The sequence below is a fragment of the Platichthys flesus genome, chromosome 22 (genome assembly GCF_949316205.1).
Source record: "Platichthys flesus chromosome 22, fPlaFle2.1, whole genome shotgun sequence".
Classification (NCBI taxonomy): domain Eukaryota; kingdom Metazoa; phylum Chordata; class Actinopteri; order Pleuronectiformes; family Pleuronectidae; genus Platichthys; species Platichthys flesus.
The window spans coordinates 79736-98114 of NC_084966.1; the positions used below are offsets into that span (position 1 = coordinate 79736).

The following is an 18379-nucleotide window of genomic DNA, read 5'->3' on the forward strand; positions in this document are numbered from 1 at the left end:
GACCAATAGCTAGAGCGAGGGATGGAGTCTGGGACGTCACTCCACATTGACACAGTTCAGTCCTGAGAGAACAGCAGAGAACAAGTACTGAGTATAGTAATACTACATGTGTACATACTACAGAGTAATAATACTTCTGTTGGATACTACTGTGTGCACTGAGTGTAGTATTACTGCATCTAGAGTACTGGGAACCCCTCCTCATCCTGCAGATGGACTCATCAACGCCCCCTGGACTCTCTCTGGTCGCCTTCCTGTCTCTGTTAGCATGTAGCATCCAGGTGCTAACTGCCATCCTGCTAACACACAGGTATGGTGGGCGGAGCTCTGTGACGGACAAGTGGATCCTGTTGTGGCTCTTCTATGATGTTATTGTCCACCTGACGCTGGTATGACCAATCAGGAGAGTTTGTTTACATGTCTTTGGTTGTTGTTTGTTTTTAGGAGGGTCCGTTTGTTTACATGTCTCTGGTTGTTGTTTGTTTTTAGGAGGGTCCGTTTGTTTACATGTCTCTGGTTGTTGTTTGTTTTTAGGAGGGTCCGTTTGTTTACATGTCTCTGGTTGGGACGTTGCAGTCGTCTGAAAGTCCTTTGGCTGAACTATGTGAGTTTAATTTCCTATTTCCACCTGTCTGTCTCTGACCTGTCTGTGTCCATAACCTGTCTGTGTCTCTGACCTGTCTGTGTCTTTGACCTGTCTGTGTCCCTGACCTGTCTGTGTTTCTGACCTGTCTGTATCCCTGACCTGTCTGTATTCCTGACCTGTCTGTATCCCTGACCTGTCTGTGTGTCTGACCTGTCTGTGTCCCTGACCTGTCTGTGTCCCTGACCTGTCTGTATCCCTGACCTGTCTGTGTCCCTGACCTGTCTGTGTCCCTGACCTGTCTGTCCCTTTAGGGAGGGAGTACAGTAAAGCTGACAGTCGCTGGTTAGTTTTTGATCCGACAATCGTTTCCATCGAGATTCTGACGGTCGTCCTAGACTCTGTACTCGGAGTACTACTCATCTATGCAATACTGAATGACCAGTACTACAGGTAATACTACTACAGGCTACACTACAACTAGAGAGAATCAGTGTATATATATATGTATGTGAAGGCTCTTCATGGGGGTTAAACTAACTGGGCAGCAGACCTGATTCCCTCCTCTCATCCCTGATTACACAGCGACACTCCCATAATGACTCTAAAACATATATTTACCATTTAATATTACTCACTGTTATTTATAAACATTGCAAATGAATGCTGACTAATATATATGAAAGAAAATTTACAATTAACTGAAGATAAAAACAACTAAGCCAAACAGCCCTCTACCCAGCCTGTCTCTCTCCCCTGTCTGCTGCACCACCCCCTCCAAAGAGAGAGTGCTTAGTGCGGTTTACAAAATCTAAGAACAAGATGCAATATATAAACAAAAATGTATTTCCTGTATTAGTCAGTGTTTTCAAACTATATGTTTTTGCAACTCAGTGAGGGGGAAGCTTTCCAGCTCCCTCAAAGGATGTTTACAGATATATTATTAGTATTAATGGTATCAGTATATCATATTTTTGAGGATGAAGTATGATTGTACACAGATCATTTGACAATTCATATGTATGTGTACATATATTGAGTTTGTGTAAATATATAACATGTGGATTTATATTGCCATCTTACCACTGTATAATATGAGGTTGTATAAATATGACTGTATGCAGATATACTAACAGTACACAGTATTGATATATATATATATATATATACTTTTGTACTTTTCAGACACTTCCTGCAGATCACTTTGAGCGTGTGCGAGCTGTACGGCGGCTGGATGACCTTCTGTCCTGATTGGCTGATGGGCAGTCCTCACCTGGACACGTCCAGCTGGCTCCACCTGTGGGTCTACCTGGTCTTCTTTAACGGACTCTGGGTCATGGTCCCCGTCCTGCTGCTGATCCAGTCCTGGTTTTCTCTGAGGAGTCTGCACGCCATCGACCACGCACACAAGAGGAAGTGACAAGTGTTTTAAAAATGGGTTTAGGTCAAAACCTGAAGATTGATCAGTGAATTACTTTTAGATTAGTTTGTCTAATATTCATCTTTAATTGATTATTTTTTTTCAAAATAAAACAACAGTGACAGTTGTTGACTCTGATTATTCTTTCCATTATCATTTTTTTCCTTTTCAGATAAAGAACAAACCTTTTAGATTTTTAATTTAAATATTACAAATTGATTTTGTTGCTTTGATTTGCTGAGTCACTGTTAAGAATGAAACACATGACTCCTCCTCTTGATTATCAATCAACTGATCGATCAACGCACTTTAATAATACAGGATGATATTAGTTTATTACAATCAAACAACATTTTGTTTGCTTAAATATTTAAATGCTCCTTCTCCTCCTCACATAAACTCCAGCCCTCCTCCCTTCAGCTCTTCTTGATCAGTTTATTGATGGACAGAAACGCCTGCTGGAGGCCGAGTCCCTGCAGAGCGCTGCAGGCCTGAATCTCCCACGAGCGCTCGGTGTAACTGCGGAGATCCAGTTGGTTGGAGATCTGAGGGTGGGAGGGAGAGAGGGTGAGGCAGAAGAAGAGGAGGAGGAGGAGGAGGGGAGGAAACAGCCTCATCTGGTGTCTGTTCAGGTATAAAACATTGAATTCACCCTTCCTCTCTCAAAGTTGCCTTTGCCAATAATTACATGTTACCTAGCAACTAAGACCTTGAACTGGTTATTGGGATGTGTCTCCCACCTCTCGTATCGTCATGGAGTTGGGCAGATCTTTCTTATTGGCCAGAACCATGAGAGGAACTCCTCGCAACTTCTCCTCACTCAGAATCTTCTTCAGAGTTTTCTGAGCCTCTGACATCCGCCTGGGGTCGCTGCTGTCGACCACAAAGACCAGCGCCTTGCAGCCGTCCAGGTAGAACCTGAGGAGACCACATGTTGATGATGGTTACGTCTCCGTGCCGCGTCACCCAGTGGAGAGATGAGACATTATGTGTTCAGGCTCTCCGTCCGTCACATTCTTGTGAACAACATATCCGATAGAACTATTTAAATTTAGTTCAAACATTCCCTGAGATTCACAGGTGACCTTGTTAGATTTCAGAGGTCAAAGGTCAATGTATATCGACTGAAACTGCTCCGATTGGTGGAGAGAAACAAAGACAGGACGTGATTCCAGGTTATTTGTTTGTAACAATTTACCTCCAGTTTGGTCTCATGCTCTTCTGTCCTCCGATGTCCCACACGGTCAGAGACGTCTTCTTGTCCAGCTCTAATGTTCCCACGTTGAATCCAATGGTGGGTGACGTGTCCATCACCTGCAGAGTCAAAGGTCATGGTTGACACCTGGTTTGAAGCTCTGTTGTAACATGTCAGCTGTGCAGAATCTCACCTGTCCTGTGAGCAGTCGAGCCAGAAGAGTCGACTTCCCCGCAGAGTCCAGACCCATCAGGATCACCTGGACACCATAGAAACCAGTGTTAATTTCGTTGACGAAGACGGTGACGAAATATATTCGTTAACAACCTTTTTTCCATGACGAAGACGAGACGAAGACGTAACGAATCTTTGAAATTAAAAACTATGACGAAATCTTTTTTAATTTTCGTTGACGAGACGAGACGAAAATGGTGGTGGTTGACTAAGTCACAATAATTTTTAAAACATCATCGTATCAGGCTGTCATGAAGTATCAGGAGCGGGCGAGTGAGTGTGTCTGTGTGTGTCTTTGGTTTGTGTGTCTGTGTGTGTCTGTGTATGTGTGTGTGTGCGCCCCAGATAGCGCTCCGGTCCGTAGCTCCGCCCCCCAGCCTCGCGCACTCGCTCAGAGAGACTCAGTGAAAGCAGAGCTCGTTCTCGTGGAGCAGCCTCTCAGTGACTCACTGCTTCTTAACTATGGAAACAGTGAGAACACAGAGTTTCTCTGGTCTCAGCTGCTCAGAGATCAGCCCCTCAGCTTCTTGATCAGAGCAGAAGCTGCAGTTGGTTTGTACCGATGTTCAGACTAAATCAAAAATAGCTGCCAAAATTAACACTGATAGAAACAGGTTTATGTTTCATCCAAACATGCTCAGGTTTTACTTTTAAACAAACAAAATCAATGTTTGAAATCAATGATTTCACTTATGTTACAGATGATGTCATCAAGTGGTGTCTTCATTACGTGGTTATTGGTTATTTACCAACGAGAAGAAGACGGCTTTTATTTTGAGACTTCCTGTTCACTCGCTCTGACGTTCATGTGTTGATGAACGTGTCAATGTCAAGAAGCTAAATGAGACAAGACACACAACTGTGATCAAGCAACCAATCATCAATAATCAATTAATGCTTCTCTGATCGTCGATAAACAGTGAAAAGTTTGAAACATGTGTATGAAATCTCTCACTGGTCATTATATCGCGAGTTCTCATTTTTATACCCTATACACTGCACTCATTGTTTCCCATAATGCGTCAGGAAAGGTAGTGTACGACCGGGGTCCCTAACTGAGCTCTATCTCCCAGAATGCACTGCGCTCGCGGCCGAGAGGGAGGAACAAAACGTGTTGTTGAATAAATGTAAATATGAGCAACACATTTATTTCTACATTTAAAGATGATCATTCAACATGTTTTTTTTTAAACATAAAAGTGTAAAAGAACCATTTAGAATTTTAATCAGATTTTCCACCGGCCGACGTTGTTACGTCACATCCTGCGACAATGACATGTTGTTCTTGAGATGATGAGAAGACGATAAAGTCAGAGTTTAGTTTTTAAATTCAAGGAAATTAACATTGATTCAACACGGCAACAACTTTTTCTGAATCATGTTGTTAATGAAGAATATTTCAAATTAAAAGTTCAGCAAACAGCTTTACCTGAGGACATATGGACGAGCGACCCTGTCCCATCTGTCTCTCTTCTTCTTCTTCTTTGATCTGTCACTTCTCTTCTTCTGTTTCTTCTGTTTCGCTCTGAACTGGCACCTGTGAAGATTCTCTCAGGTTTGTTCAAACCCTCACATTCAATGAGCCAAACATAGCAGGTCACATGACCATGTGACAGGTCAGACTACATTCCTGTGTGAGTTTGAAGATCGTTAAAAAACTGAAGATGATTCACTCGGACTCAGAATCAGAGAGACCCAATCATAAACAGATAAACAACGCTATATATGTATATACCCTAACCTTAACCGATATATATATATATATCGCTATATATATATATAAAAATATATATATGGGTTAGGGTTAGTTATATATATATAAGGAAAGAAAATAATGTCATTATCCACACATATCGCTTGAGATAATAACGAGAATAACGAGAATAAAGAGTCTGCAGAGTTGATGGGATGAAGTAGTCAGGAGATCTCTCGTTTGCATGCACCTCTTAGTGTGCGTTTTATTTCACAATCATTTTACCGCTCCAGAGAACTTCCGGGTGTCGACTACACAACCGCTTTTAACCACACCCAGTGCCCATGTTACCCTGGTAACCCCACAGGTCCTTATAGGGTGTGTAAGCGTTCAAACCACAAAGTGCATCAATGTGTGTAAAGTTTACACTCATTGATGCACTTTGTAAACCAATGCAACAGTCTTTGGTGAGTTCTGTCTAATCACGGTTCCACTGCAGTAGCTTTGTTACATTGAGCTGATGCTTTCATCCAAAGGGACTCTCAATAGGTCCGTCAACCATGAGGAACCAACCACAGCAACAAGAACCAAGAAAGTAACATTTTCTTCAAGAAGGCCAAATTACCATGAGCAATTTGAGTGCTACTAAATGTTTTCGTTTAAACTAGCTTATTTATTTTATTTAAGCTAAAGTCTGAAGGGGGGTGTCCTCAGTCTGGAGGAAGATGTGAGGACGTTCTGTCCTGATGTCCATGTGGAGCTGGTTCCACGGACAACAAACAGTCCAGATGTGGATGAGTGACAGCTGTCACTCGCTGAGAGGGAGCGGCTGATTGGCTGGAGCAGGATGCAGCTACTGGTAACCAGTGGAGGGAGCGAAGGAGTGTGAACTCAGGTTACAGACCAGTGGAGCTGCTGGTTGACCTGCCAGGAGGGGGGGGGGGGGGCAGTAGTCTAGATAAGTCGTATGTGACTGAAAGAAAGGAAATCTCTGGTAAACATTGCACAGGATTTAAGAGACAGTGTTGTTAGAGGCTCGTTATATTAATAAAGTGCTGAATATTTACTGTGCACATACAGTAAACATTCAGGACTTTATTAATTCTCGAGTCCTCGTGTTTGGTTTCATTTGAATGGATGAAGCCTAAAGTTTGTATGAAATGGTGAAGAGCTCCGGCTCAGCGGGCAGGAGGAGGAGCGCTGCCCGCCGAGGAGGGGTCTATCTCCGGGTATAAAGCCGACTCTTCCCACCTCCTCCCTCTTTCTTCCACCTCCTCCGCGGCTCCTTCTACTCCTCCTCAGGTCCTCTTCGTCATCATGGGCTTCGGTGACCTGAAATCCGCCTCCGGCCTCAAAGTGCTGAACGACTTCCTGCAGGAGCGAAGCTACATCGAAGGGTGAGTCGGTCCGATCCGAGGAGCCGAGAGGAAACAAGAGGGAAGAGTAGAAACTGCAGCTCTGCTGCTGCCGGCGCCGCCATCTTGGCTCCGTTCTGCTGTGAGCTATCTGTTAGCTAGCTTTAGCTTTGGCTAAATGTTTTAAACTAAGAGAAATAAATGTGACTTAATGAAATATTAGTGTTTTAGGTTGAGTGAAGAGGAAGTGACGTCAGAGCAGATCACACCCTAACATGATTCTTTATGTTAGAAGTAGCGACATGTTAACGTTAGCATGGAGCCACATGGTGCTAACAGGCTAAGTGAGGCTACGTGTCATGAACAGCCTGAAGGTTGAAACCGATCATAGGAAAACGGCTAATACATATATTAATGAGTAATATCACTTACTAATAACTCATTATAGCTGTAGATATAACAACTTTCAAGTTTAATGTGAAAGTTAAGAAACTGAGGTGACTTAAGACTTTCAGACGATGACGTTCCATAAGACCACTTTAAACTAAACCAGTAACTTTGTTTCCTGTCCTCAGGTTCGTTCCCTCTCAGGCTGATGTCGCCGTCTTTGACGCCATCTCGACGCCGCCCTCAGCCGACCTGTGTCACGCCCTCCGCTGGTACAACCACATCAAGTCCTACCACAGCCAGAAGAACAGGTGAGGACCCGCTGTCTGGGGGGGGGGGGGGGGGGTTACAGAGGTGACGTCAGCACAGGAGTGATGTCAGCGCCATTTCCTCTCAGTCTTCCAGGTGTGAAGAAACCTCTGGGTCAGTACGGACCTGCGGCCGTGGCCGACACCACCCCCAGCTCCGCCGCCGTCTCAAAGAAGGATGAGGACGATGATGATGACATCGACCTGTTCGGCTCTGACGAGGAGGTGAAGTAGTAGATGATGTAAAGGTCACATTGACGTCATTGACTAGCTATGTGACTTGACCTTTGACCTCTATTTTGTTCCACAGGATGATTCAGAGGCAGCCCGACTGAAGGAGGAGCGTTTGGCAGAGTACGCTGCCAGGAAAGCTAAGAGTAAGTTGCATTACAGCCAATTGCATTGATTATTGATCGGTTATTAGACTATGTTCTATCAGAATCACATGACTCTTCATAAAGAACCAAACACCGTCTTTCGGCTGAATGTCTGATGTACACCATATTCACCTGATGAGAGTCTCGGCAGCCAATCAGTCTTGTAGTGTAGAGGGGTGGCGGTGGTAACGTGCTCCCGTCTCCCTTTCAGAGCCCACCCTCATCGCCAAATCTTCGCTCCTACTGGATGTGAAGCCTTGGGACGACGAGACGGACATGGCGAAGCTGGAGGAGTGTGTACGCAGTATTCAGATGGACGGGCTCCTCTGGGGACAGTGTAAGAACATTACTGCAATACTCCATACTGTACTACTACATTAACTGTTATTGATAAGTGGCGACATTGCTGATGATGATCTATTATACCATCTTTCGTCTGAATACGTGATGTAAATTTAAAGATCTGAAAACTGCAGATTTAATCAAATGTTCATGTGTTCAGACGAAGATATCGATCACTTATCGATCTGCTCTGACTTGTTTTTTGCAGCTAAACTGGTTCCAGTGGGTTATGGCATCAAGAAGCTCCAGATTGGCTGCGTTGTCGAAGACGACAAGGTGAATAATTCAAACTGAGTACTTTTATTCAACAGTTTTGCATTTCCTCACAGAAGCGCTTGTCTTGCTGTTACCTGAAGCTTTTATTTTGTACATCCAGGTGGGCACAGACATCCTGGAGGAAAACATCACAGCCTTTGAGGATTTCGTTCAGTCGATGGACGTCGCCGCGTTCAACAAGATCTGAAACAAACGTGTTGTCAATAAAAAGCACTTAAGCACAAAATGAAGTTGTTGTCATTGTGTCATCAAACAGGAGCTGAATGTTTATCAAGTTATTTTTACCTTTTGTATGTTTAAGTCCGCTTCTGTATTTATTCATATTTGTGTAAAACTTTTCATCTCGTTAAGTATATATTTAATGAGTCACATTTAAATATGGTTTAAAACTTACCAAATGTCCAAGTTAAAATTCTCACCTAGAAAATACAATCAGGGTTAAACTAAATTAAAGGCTCGAATTTTATATATAATGAATATTCAGAGACTGTAATTCCCTCTCTGACCAAGGATGGCAGCCTCTTACCAAAAGGGCCACAGTTGCCCGCTCTACCTGAATTGGTGCAGAAGAAGAATCGGACCGGAAACCAAACTGGCGGAGCAGCGCGCGGAAGAAGCTTTTGATTTGTGAATGTAAATAAACACCTGCAGGTAAACGAAGTAATCGATGATCGAATCTTTTAGTCATCGATCTAACCAACCTATCACCTGCTCTGCAACTCCGACTCCGACTACAGCATGCTAACAGCTAGCCACCTGCTAACAGCCGCAAAGGCAGAGCCACGTCCCCTGCAGCGTCACCATGGTTACTGTTGGCCCGGTTTAACCGAGTTAACCCGGGTTTAAAGTTAAAGGTTTTTATCGCTGCTTGGCTCGAGATTAGGAGGAGCTGCGCTGTGATTGGTCAGAACTGTATAATAAGAAACTGACTAGCACTTAGTTTAGAGATTTGTTAATTAAGATTTTAAAGTTATAGTACAAAACAAGTTGATCAAACAATTATCTTGTTTAATAATTGACATGTTAGAGTCAAACCACCTTTATTAAGATTCAATGTGTGATGTCCTCAGGCTCATGGACTCCACCGAGCCACTCACCTGCTCACCGCTGGTTACAGCAGGGATGGCTCTGATTGGACAGACACTGCATTGACTGCTTCTCCTCCAGGTTAGACGGCACCTCCAATAAGGTCTTTGATACGAAAATGAATCACCATTTGATTATGGTTTATCATCAATGAAAGATATTTGACTGTTAAACAAATGTTTGTGTGTCAGGTCACCATCAGCAGGAGGATGTCTCACTCCTCTGACGGAGGTAAAAACTAAACACTTTCATCATTTGACTTTTTTACCCTGAATAAACTGTGTGTGTGTGACAGGTGACCAGAAGAGGGCGGAGTCATCCAGCAGGTGAGTCGTGAGCTCACACCTGTATCGCCGACCCTGCTAATCAGTTACTGTTATTTATGCCATTATCAATTGCTCCGTTCTGAACTCAGCTGTTTACAACCATTAGATATTGATTATTGACGGGGGATGTCATCTCTGTGACTGACAGGATGTGGGCGGAGTCCGAGCCAGGTCCTTCCAGGTGCCAGCCGAGCAGACAGGGTTACTGTGGGTACTGCAGAGTCCTGTACAGCAGCCTGGAGCAGGTACGCACACACTTGAGTCCTGTGAACTCAACTGTTTAATCAGAGTCACTGATGTTAATGGAATCACTTTCGTCTCAGCACCTGTCCAGTCTCAGACACCTGGATTCAGTCAGGACGTCTTCCAGATGCTCCGCTCCCTCCGCCGCCACCAGCTGCAGTAAGCTGACACTGCTGGAGCGCTTCCTGCAGGACGTCCTGCAGCACCACCCGCACCGCTACAGCGACCCCAGGTAACCAATTCAAACGCACCTGTCTGTCACCTGACCTCAGGGGACCTCATTCCTGTCTGTCTCTTTCAGGCCGTCTCATGCTGACCTCCCGTCTATCTCCGCCCCCCCACTCCCAAGGGCGGAGCTTGATGAACTAGATACTAATTTCTCTGATAACGACATCTGGTCACTGGGTAACAGAGAACAACTGCTGAGCTCCGATGACAAATCGTATCAACCGACCAATCAGCAGGACGCCAACAGCATCCACAGCCAATCAGAAGATAGAGGGGTAATCCAGGACGGACTGTATGCACCAATCACCGATGGTGAGGAGAAAGGGGCTGCCTCCACAGGGCACACACACACTCAAGCTCCACCCCCACGGCCCCAGGCATCACCCTCCATCCACAGGAAAGCTCACAGGAAAACAAACAGGAGGAAAACCAGCGTAGACTCATCAACCCCCTCCAGGGGCCCCGGGCCCCTGCCACATACACACCTTAGCCAAGGGCCAGGGGCTGCACCTGGGCCACGCCCCCCCACAGACCTGGGGCCCTGGCGAAACTGGCTGAGGGACAGGAGGGAGGGGTTTAAAGACCAGGCGTTCTCTGACCTCAGCAACACCCTGGACCAAACCATCGAGGAGGTATGACCTCAAATGTTTAATGTGATGTTCCTAAAAGATTGTTTTTATTATACTAACGACTGTAGGCAAAAATTCAAACACAACTTTAGTTAAATCAACCGTTTAATTTATTCTCAGTAGTTTCAATAATTATAAATTATTAGTTTGGGGTTGCATGAACACTAAAGTCAGAACGTGTGTGTTTTCGTGCTTACAGATGTTTCTTGTTCCACCTCAGGTGATCCAGATGTGCTGCCATGGCATCACTTCCACCTCCGACCAGCAGGAGGAGACAGAAAGCTTCCACTTCAGCCTTCCTGTCTCCATGGAGACACAGAGCGATGACTGGGACTCACCTGTGCAGGTGAGACCGGCAGAGGGGCGGGACCTGGGTCAGCTGATGGACATCCAGGTGCGGCTTGATGACCAAGTGTACTCACACCAGCTTGACTCCGCCCTCCACAGTAAAGCAGGGGGCGGGGCCACACAGGAACAGGGGTTCTGGGCTCTGCCCATCGAACAGATCTTGCCCGCCCCCGCGTTTATCCCAGAATCCTTCCGGGGGAAGACCTGGGCCCAGATCGAGCAGGAGGACGAGGAGAAGGTGGAGAGACTGGTCGGTCAGTTCAGACGAGGACGATTCGTTTGTTACTTCGACAGCGAGTCTCTGGCAAGGTGACGTGTCATCAGTCACATGATCAGTAATATGTGGATTTATTATTCTAGACAGTTAATATTCATGTTCCTAGAATGTGTGATAGGAAATAACAATATTAGCTTTTATAAATCATACGATGACGCATACAAATAAGTAAATAATGTAGATATATTTAATGTATCAACAAAACAACACTGATCTTCCATCTTTTCTAATGACCTCATCACTCTCAGGTACGGAAGGAGGAGCCAAAACATTAAGGGGAGTGGTCAGAACAAGGCAGCAGAGTTGGACTCTGGTGTCCTGCCCTTATTGGATGCTGATGACGATGACTCAACGTATGGGCAGAAGGGAAGGAGGCGGGGCTTCAGGTTGGCGTCTAGGTGTCAGGTGAGTCTTTCAGCTGACACTCTGTTTCAGCTGACAGACAAACTTCTCATCTGTTCTTGTCTCTTCAGGTGGTTAAAGTCAGTCATGGCACGCAGACGGTCAGATTGGTCATCCCAGCTGTCCGTCAACCACATCCGGAGACCCCGCCCACCAGTTTCCCTGCAGCCGATCAAGATGCAGCAGAGAGGACACCTGAGGGGCAGATGTGGCGCTGCCTCCCTGCGTCGTACTCCAACATCATCACACCTGTGCAGCCTCGCACCTCACTTGTCTACCTGCTGTGTTCCCCTTCAGGCCCCGCCCCCACCTGCCCAGCTTCACCTGGCTCTGCCCCCAAACGTTGCAGGAAGAAGAGGCGTCCGCTGGACCTGCAGGGGGTAAAGGTCAAATACAAACGGCTTCCTTTCAGGTTCTACGACTCCACCACCAATCGCATCCTTAAGAACCCCCCCAAAGGCTCCCCATGGTGCCAAGGCCCCGCCGCCTCGGCCCCCCCGCCGCCTTGCGTCCGTCAGCTGTTTCGAAGTCTGAGTACAGACCTGAACACAGACAGAGCGCCGGTGGAGGGCTCAGCAGGGTCCTCCAGGGTCAAAGGTCACACTTCAGCTGAAACCCCTTTTCTCCTGAGCACGCTCAGTGGAGATACAGTCAGGAGGCGGAGTCAGACATCTAAAACTCCGCCCCCCCGGCCTCACAACAGGTCAGAGCAGGGGAGAGGGGGGAGGAAGGAGAGGACGATTCCGCCACCCTCCAAAAGAAGAACCAGGGCTCAGGCCACACCCCCTTCAACTAAAAGACAAGGTCTGCGACGGACAGGCCTGAGCCCCGCCTCCCTGACCCACTGCTCCCCACCCCGACGAGGGAGAGGGCGGAGGGGGCGAAGGTAGCAGGTCAAGAAGAACATAATATTCTACCTGTTCTACAGCTCACAAGATGTTTTTTACCTTTATTTAAAAACCCTGTTAACGTTGATTAAAAATATTTTATTACCTGAACACGACTCATCTGTCAGAGTGTGGTAGTTCTCACTGCAACCACCAGGTGTTGAACTGAGCCTCCCACCTGCTCTGCAGCCTCCACAAGCTCCGCCTCCTTCATATCACCTAATCACGGAAACATTTCTAATCATTTTGTTTAAAACAAACACTCATATGTCTGTCTGTGACTCACCTGTCTGTCTGTCTCTCCATCTGTCTGTCTCCATCTCAGTCTTCAGTCTGTCTACAGTTTGTTGGAGCAGCTCTTCAGGACGACGTGTCTCATAATCCTCGTCTTCTTCAGGCAGACGGGTGTCTCCTTCCTCTCGTTCAATTGGACGACAGTGATGCCTGTCACCCAAAGACCCCTCCTCACAGTGGCCTTCAGGTGCTGGAGACACCCCCTGGTGGATTGTGGGAGATGGAGTTCGACTTTCATCTTCACTCGACTCGTCCATCACATGTTCGTTGTCCTCCTCTGAGTTTATCTCTGTGTCAGCGGTGGCGTGTGGCATGTCACTGGCATGTTGTTGATCCTCCGTCTTGTTCAAAGTCTGAAGAAAGAAGAAAATTTAAAACAATCACAGCAGCTCATGTTCTGATAGGGGGAGGGTCAATCGGCTTCTACTCTGTGTTTTCCTCCTCAGCTGTGGTCATGTGACTGATTTACCTGAGCGAGCAGAGTCTGCAGACCCACGTTCTGTTGCCTCAGTGTTTCCAAGCTAACCTCCATCTCGGAGCACCTGTCCTCTAGGATGCTGTGTTCTGATTGGACGGTGAGTCTCCACGCCTGTATCTCCTGCTCCAGCAGCCTGACGACAAACAAACATGAGCTGGACGTCCAAGCTTGTCCCTGATTGGTCTTGTGTGTTTTTCTCACCACTTGTCTCGCTGCAGCTTTCCGACGTCAGTCGTCAGCACCTGAAAATAGACACAAACAAATATTACACAACAAACAAACAAACAAACATTTAAACAACAGTTCTGTCATCAGACGTCACCTCATCAGTCTGCAGAGCTTTAGACGAGCAGGAACTGTGCCGGACAGCTGTCTCATCCAATGATGGTGAGGCATCTGAAGGGGGTGGAGCTCTGAGACGTATAAAAAAGTTACAACTCGACCTGAAGAAGTTTAAAAAAAATAAAAGTTCCACACCTGTTCTGAGTCTCTCCTGGCTCCGCCCACAACAGGACCCTCCCATCAGCTTCTCTCGGTGTGTATCGTCGTGGCAACAGAGTGTGCCGGGCGCTGCGCACTAACGAGGACAGCGACTCCCGCCAGGTGGGCTGATACAGACCATAATTAGAATAGTTATAAAACACTTCCAACACAAAGTTTCACAAAGTCCTTCAGCGTCTGTCCCTGTGTCTCTGTCTCACCTGTGTGCAGAACTCGAGGACAGGATGTGGGGGTTTGTGTTTGCGTGTCTGTCTCTGGCTCAGGAAGCAGCTCTGACACACGTGGACATTCACACACTTCAAACATCGGTACCTACACACAGACACACACACGGCGTCATGACATCATCGCTCCCTATGATTGCTCAGGCTTCCATCTCTCCTCTGATTGGCTGATGATCGATCACCTGAGTCCGGTGATGGGGAACGTCTTGCAGGTGTGGCATCGGACCATGTGACTGACGTTCTGACTGACACACAGCCGGTATAAAGTGGGTAACCATAGCAACAGGCATGGCTCATTCTGCAGCCATGACATCACGTGTTCTGCGCTCGCTGTCGGAGTCAACACCCCGTTAAAACAAGACCTCACCGCCTCCTCCACGGCGCCGAAAACTCCCTCCTCCTGCACAGCGGCTGGAACCTGGTCACATGATGTACATGTCAGAGGAGGAATGGGGCATGCTGGGAAACAGAGTGAAGAGTTTTACCCCTCCTCCTGCACAGCGGCTGGAACCTGGTCACATGATGTACATGTCTGAGGAGGAATGGGGCATGCTGGGAAACAGAGTGAAGAGTTTTACCTGACGAAGTTCGTTAAGTAGCGACCTGAGTCCAGATCTGCTGATGGATCCTGACCGGTTTTCACTGAGTCTCACAAGAGCTGCAACAACACACTATTATTCTGAAGGAGACACTCACACAAGACTTTTATTCTGCTGATAATCAATAATCAATAATCACAGTATTGATGAGGTCACCTCTGTACTTGGTGAGCAGAGCGTCAGCCGACAAAGCGACGAGCGCCGCCTGGAGAGACATGGCGGACACCGACGCATCCTGAGCCTGGAACATGAACACAAACAGTCACTTCTTGTTTTGAGCGAAGAGAAAAGACAGGGCAACGTGACATCTGACCTCTGACCTCTGACCCGGCAAACAAACGTAGTATCACGTCACACGTCTCCTCAATCACATGACCCAAAACTTCCTGTGACGCGCTGTTAAACATCCTGTTGAGAGCTCGGGTCACTTCCTGTCTGCTCAGCCTCACATCCTGTTGTCCCGTCCCATCCAGCGAGCTGAACGCCGCCATGACGTGTCGCACGTACACAACGTGCACTGGACACAGACACACACACACTGTGTTATTAACCTGGTGTCTCAGTGTGTTTGTTTCTTAAATTAAAGGGATAGTTCACCACTGTAATGAGGGGCTGAGGTGTTTGAGTCCAAAAAACACTTTGAAGATTCAGGGGTGAACTTTGTTCAAGCAGAATCCAACACAAATTAAGTCACTAGTGAATGATTCTCCAGACATAACAAAACAACAGAAAAAAACACAACATGCCTCCATTTCTTCTCCAGAAGTCCAGACACTCAAATTCAACCTGAAACATTTACACCAAGTCTGAAATGTCTCTGATGTTCTCTGACACACGAGCAGCTCCGGGGTGTGGGGGGGGGACTTGTCCCAGGGATTTCATCAGACTAACTTCATATTGAGATGAATGTCATCACAACAAGATGAAGATGAAAAGTTTGTTGACATTCTATCATGACTTGAAATCACAGCGCCCCCTGGTGGCAACAGGAAATGTCTTGTTTTTTGCTTGTCTTACACTTGGATATATTCCTCCTCATCCACTGACCGCAACCATGTCAAACTGTGTTAAATCGGTCTCAAGACATTGATAATGTAGGCGTAAGATAACTGTGACTTTTCGTCAAACGCCATATTAATGGCGTGGAATCGAAGTTCATCAACTCGCTGTGACACACGAAATTTCTGTTACTTCAGTGTTCATGGTTCTGTCTCCCTCAAACTACATGTGTGTATTAACAGCCCCCCCCCCCCCTGCAGACATTCATATGGTTTTAAGGAATGGGCGTGGTCAATTAACTGACTTATGCCCCCTAAAGGGCAGCCCTGGCACTACGATTGGCCCACATGTACAAAATCAGTATTCGCCATTTGGGCCATTTAGACATTTTTACTTTGACGAAGTTGTCGTACGGCTTCCATCAGATCAACTTTGGAAAAGGCAGACATCACAGAAGATGTAGAACAAATCATAGTATTTCAACTTTTATTGATCTAATTTACGTGGGGAAATTATTGCCATGACCCATGAGCATTATCACTTGTGACCAATGTGTATCCGAGGGTTAAGCTGAAAGAACAACACTTGATTATGACCCACTTTATACAGACTAATAGATCTGTTGATTTTCCAATCGACACAGAATTGCTCACGGTACATCAGAGCCCCTACTTGAACAGATGTATTAGTCTGAAGGTAATCAAAGTGATGGCACCACCTACTGGAAACAGGAAGTAAGCTTTGTTTTACAACTATCATACAATTTACATAAAATTGTCATCGTGTGATCTGCAATTGATAGCGTGGACCATATAGCACGATAAGAAGTCAAGGATCGACGTTATCCTTGCCGCAGTGCGAAAACGCAGGCATCGCGGAGACGTGCGACAGGTTGCCGATCGCTCTCTCCACCGACCGCTACAGGTCCTGAGTTGCGTGAGCTCGGGCCCCTTACCCCGTTTTGTTACGCCTGAAAAATCGGTCTCCAGTTACTTTGGATTCTGCTCTTACACTGTTTACCCCTGAGAAGTTTTGTGTCCTCAAACACTTAACAACCCCCCCCCCTCCCATCATATTGATGAGGAGAACAGTGAGGGAAGGTTCATTCTTCAGTGAACTATCACTTTAAGTTCACGTCTATTTTCTGGTAAAACTGGATCATCAAAGTATTGGTGAGTTCTCACAGTGACAGAGTCTCTGCAGAGACAGGAGCTTCATGGCGACTCGATAAACTGAAGGACGGATCTCATTCAGCCCCTCTGCACAGGAAACATGAAGTTCACCAAAATAAAAGCTCAATGTTATATTTTAACAAGAGTTGTGAGAGAATAAGAGAAAAATGTACCGATGACGTCCAGATCCATGACGAGTTTCACTGAAAAACACAAAAATAAAAAAATAACAGTAAATATTCAGATAACTTCAATCGATCACTGATCTAAAATCAACGAGAAAAACTCTGACACTGGAACCCAGTGGAACCCAGTGGAACTATCGAGCCCAGTATAACATTACAACCTAGTACAATAGTAGAACAATTAGAACTCACTAGAACAGTAGAACTCACCTTGGGCCGTCGTGTCTCTGACTAAACACCAAACGAAGAAACAAACTCATTCATGAATCATTGATGAAGGTTTCATTTATCATCAGCTGCTTCTCACCTGCTGTCTATGGACCAATCAGCAGCCAGCAGTGCGCTGACATCATCACTGAAACTGCTCTTCGGGTTTCTTTTCATCTTTTGAAACCTTTGATCAGATTTTAAACAGATTAAACAACCAGAGGCTGATAAATATATTTATATAATGGAATCACAGGCTGATCCTGATGTTGGCAGCTGACTGTGGACTTGGATCACATGACTTCTTCAAAGATGATATGTATCCTCACATCTTCTACCATCACAATAACTCCTAAGTTCATTTGTCTGCTCCCTTCATCTCTATCAGATTCATTCTTCTTCACATAACAAAAACAAAAAGTTGTTTCAGTTGTGTGTATCTACTCCTGGCATCCTCTGGTGAGTCTGAGTCTGTCCTGAGCTGCAGGTAGCTCCTCGTGCTGCCAGTGAGGAGGAGCAGAACCCAGCAGTAGAAGGAGTCAGCGAGGAGGAGCAGAGAGCAGCTGTCTGTGGACACCACATTAAGAACATGTCCTGTTCGGGGCTCGTCCGGCTTCTGCCTCCATTTCACCTGTTGCTACTTTAATTTGCTCCAAAGCAGAGAAACTGGTTCACAACCATTTGTTCTTCTAAATGGAAACTTTGATCTCTGAAGTTTAACCTTAGACTGTGAACATTAAGGTTCCATAACTTATATATATATATACTGTCATCTGATGATGAAGATGATGATGATGAAGACAGTGGTGTGACAGAGTGAACAGATCACCATTGTTGTTGCATTGACCTTTGACCTTGTCTTTGTTCCTTGTCACACTGCGGCTCATTGTTTGTTTGTTTGTGTTGGAGGAACAAACACTGGATCTTTTTTTCTTCTGCTCTGAGATAAACGGTAGAACACAGAGCGTCTTCATAACTGCTGCCATCGCCATCACCATCAGGTCATCACATCAGCAGCGAGGCAGCGGGCCAGACGCCAACACACCCACGCTCTGCAGACACGCTATCTAATGTTAGCATCCAGCTAACAGCTGCTGTCAGCTACATGCTAACAGCTGCAACAG

At 46.0% G+C, this 18379-nt stretch overlaps 5 protein-coding genes across 7 annotated transcripts; 3 read left to right on the forward strand and 2 right to left on the reverse strand.

Moving 5' to 3' along the window:
* The first annotated feature begins 31 nt into the window (after nucleotides 1-31).
* ebpl (EBP like) lies at nucleotides 32-2130 on the forward strand. The gene is made up of 4 exons (XM_062380170.1): nucleotides 32-389; nucleotides 535-604; nucleotides 898-1036; nucleotides 1769-2130. Exons 1-4 carry the CDS (start codon nucleotides 213-215, stop codon nucleotides 2001-2003), a joined length of 621 nt encoding a protein of 206 aa, XP_062236154.1. The 5' UTR covers nucleotides 32-212; the 3' UTR covers nucleotides 2004-2130.
* A 149-nt stretch (nucleotides 2131-2279) lies between these two features.
* Nucleotides 2280-5171, reverse strand: arl11 (ADP-ribosylation factor-like 11). Its single transcript, XM_062380171.1, has 5 exons — nucleotides 4862-5171; nucleotides 3392-3457; nucleotides 3202-3317; nucleotides 2744-2921; nucleotides 2280-2548 (listed from the first exon to the last, which is right to left on the reverse strand). The coding sequence occupies exons 1-5, from the start codon at nucleotides 4892-4894 to the stop codon at nucleotides 2420-2422; spliced, it is 522 nt and encodes a 173-aa protein (XP_062236155.1). The 5' UTR covers nucleotides 4895-5171; the 3' UTR covers nucleotides 2280-2419.
* Nucleotides 5172-6366: 1195 nt separating this feature from the next.
* Nucleotides 6367-8396, forward strand: eef1b2 (eukaryotic translation elongation factor 1 beta 2). The gene is made up of 7 exons (XM_062380169.1): nucleotides 6367-6522; nucleotides 7056-7178; nucleotides 7265-7400; nucleotides 7486-7552; nucleotides 7764-7889; nucleotides 8103-8170; nucleotides 8271-8396. The coding sequence occupies exons 1-7, from the start codon at nucleotides 6443-6445 to the stop codon at nucleotides 8355-8357; spliced, it is 687 nt and encodes a 228-aa protein (XP_062236153.1). The 5' UTR covers nucleotides 6367-6442; the 3' UTR covers nucleotides 8358-8396.
* A 339-nt stretch (nucleotides 8397-8735) lies between these two features.
* On the forward strand, nucleotides 8736-12707 carry zdbf2 (zinc finger, DBF-type containing 2). 3 transcript variants are annotated; one of them, XM_062380994.1, is made up of 10 exons: nucleotides 8736-8821; nucleotides 9241-9359; nucleotides 9448-9487; nucleotides 9552-9582; nucleotides 9731-9827; nucleotides 9906-10057; nucleotides 10127-10685; nucleotides 10903-11339; nucleotides 11556-11712; nucleotides 11781-12707. In XM_062380994.1, the coding sequence occupies exons 3-10, from the start codon at nucleotides 9466-9468 to the stop codon at nucleotides 12597-12599; spliced, it is 2274 nt and encodes a 757-aa protein (XP_062236978.1). In that variant the 5' UTR covers nucleotides 8736-8821; nucleotides 9241-9359; nucleotides 9448-9465; the 3' UTR covers nucleotides 12600-12707. The 3 variants fall into 3 exon arrangements, with proteins under 3 accessions (XP_062236978.1, XP_062236977.1, XP_062236979.1); XM_062380993.1 differs by having other exon boundaries at nucleotides 9241-9337; XM_062380995.1 differs by lacking the exon at nucleotides 9448-9487 and having other exon boundaries at nucleotides 9241-9337.
* dytn (dystrotelin) lies at nucleotides 11946-17062 on the reverse strand. The gene is made up of 14 exons (XM_062380996.1): nucleotides 17037-17062; nucleotides 16876-16950; nucleotides 15013-15209; nucleotides 14849-14933; nucleotides 14672-14751; nucleotides 14276-14511; nucleotides 14070-14181; nucleotides 13846-13976; nucleotides 13691-13781; nucleotides 13570-13610; nucleotides 13360-13501; nucleotides 12883-13243; nucleotides 12703-12815; nucleotides 11946-12080 (listed from the first exon to the last, which is right to left on the reverse strand). Exons 1-13 carry the CDS (start codon nucleotides 17053-17055, stop codon nucleotides 12721-12723), a joined length of 1665 nt encoding a protein of 554 aa, XP_062236980.1. The 5' UTR covers nucleotides 17056-17062; the 3' UTR covers nucleotides 11946-12080; nucleotides 12703-12720.
* Between the last annotated feature and the right edge of the window lie 1317 nt (nucleotides 17063-18379).

Excerpts from the sequence above, each read along its gene's own strand:
- ebpl (XM_062380170.1), top strand. The coding sequence starts at position 213 with ATGGACTCATCAACGCCCCCTGGACTCTCTCTGGTCGCCTTCCTGTCT. Across the intron at positions 605-897 it reads AAGTCCTTTGGCTGAACTAT|GGAGGGAGTACAGTAAAGCT; the intron begins GTGAGTTTAATT and ends CTGTCCCTTTAG. Across the intron at positions 1,037-1,768 it reads CTGAATGACCAGTACTACAG|ACACTTCCTGCAGATCACTT; the intron begins GTAATACTACTA and ends TGTACTTTTCAG.
- arl11 (XM_062380171.1), bottom strand. The coding sequence starts at position 4,894 with ATGGGACAGGGTCGCTCGTCCATATGTCCTCAG. Across the intron at positions 3,318-3,391 it reads CTCGACTGCTCACAGGACAG|GTGATGGACACGTCACCCAC; the intron begins GTGAGATTCTGC and ends TTGACTCTGCAG. Across the intron at positions 2,922-3,201 it reads AGCATGAGACCAAACTGGAG|GTTCTACCTGGACGGCTGCA; the intron begins GTAAATTGTTAC and ends TGGTCTCCTCAG.
- eef1b2 (XM_062380169.1), top strand. The coding sequence starts at position 6,443 with ATGGGCTTCGGTGACCTGAAATCCGCCTCCGGCCTCAAAGTGCTGAAC. Across the intron at positions 6,523-7,055 it reads GAGCGAAGCTACATCGAAGG|GTTCGTTCCCTCTCAGGCTG; the intron begins GTGAGTCGGTCC and ends TCCTGTCCTCAG. Across the intron at positions 7,179-7,264 it reads TACCACAGCCAGAAGAACAG|TCTTCCAGGTGTGAAGAAAC; the intron begins GTGAGGACCCGC and ends ATTTCCTCTCAG.
- zdbf2 (XM_062380994.1), top strand. The coding sequence starts at position 9,466 with ATGTCTCACTCCTCTGACGGAG. Across the intron at positions 10,686-10,902 it reads TGGACCAAACCATCGAGGAG|GTGATCCAGATGTGCTGCCA; the intron begins GTATGACCTCAA and ends GTTCCACCTCAG. Across the intron at positions 11,340-11,555 it reads GACAGCGAGTCTCTGGCAAG|GTACGGAAGGAGGAGCCAAA; the intron begins GTGACGTGTCAT and ends CATCACTCTCAG.
- dytn (XM_062380996.1), bottom strand. Across the intron at positions 14,934-15,012 it reads GTTTGTTTGCCGGGTCAGAG|GCTCAGGATGCGTCGGTGTC; the intron begins GTCAGAGGTCAG and ends TTCATGTTCCAG. Across the intron at positions 14,752-14,848 it reads TCTGCTCACCAAGTACAGAG|CTCTTGTGAGACTCAGTGAA; the intron begins GTGACCTCATCA and ends GTGTTGTTGCAG.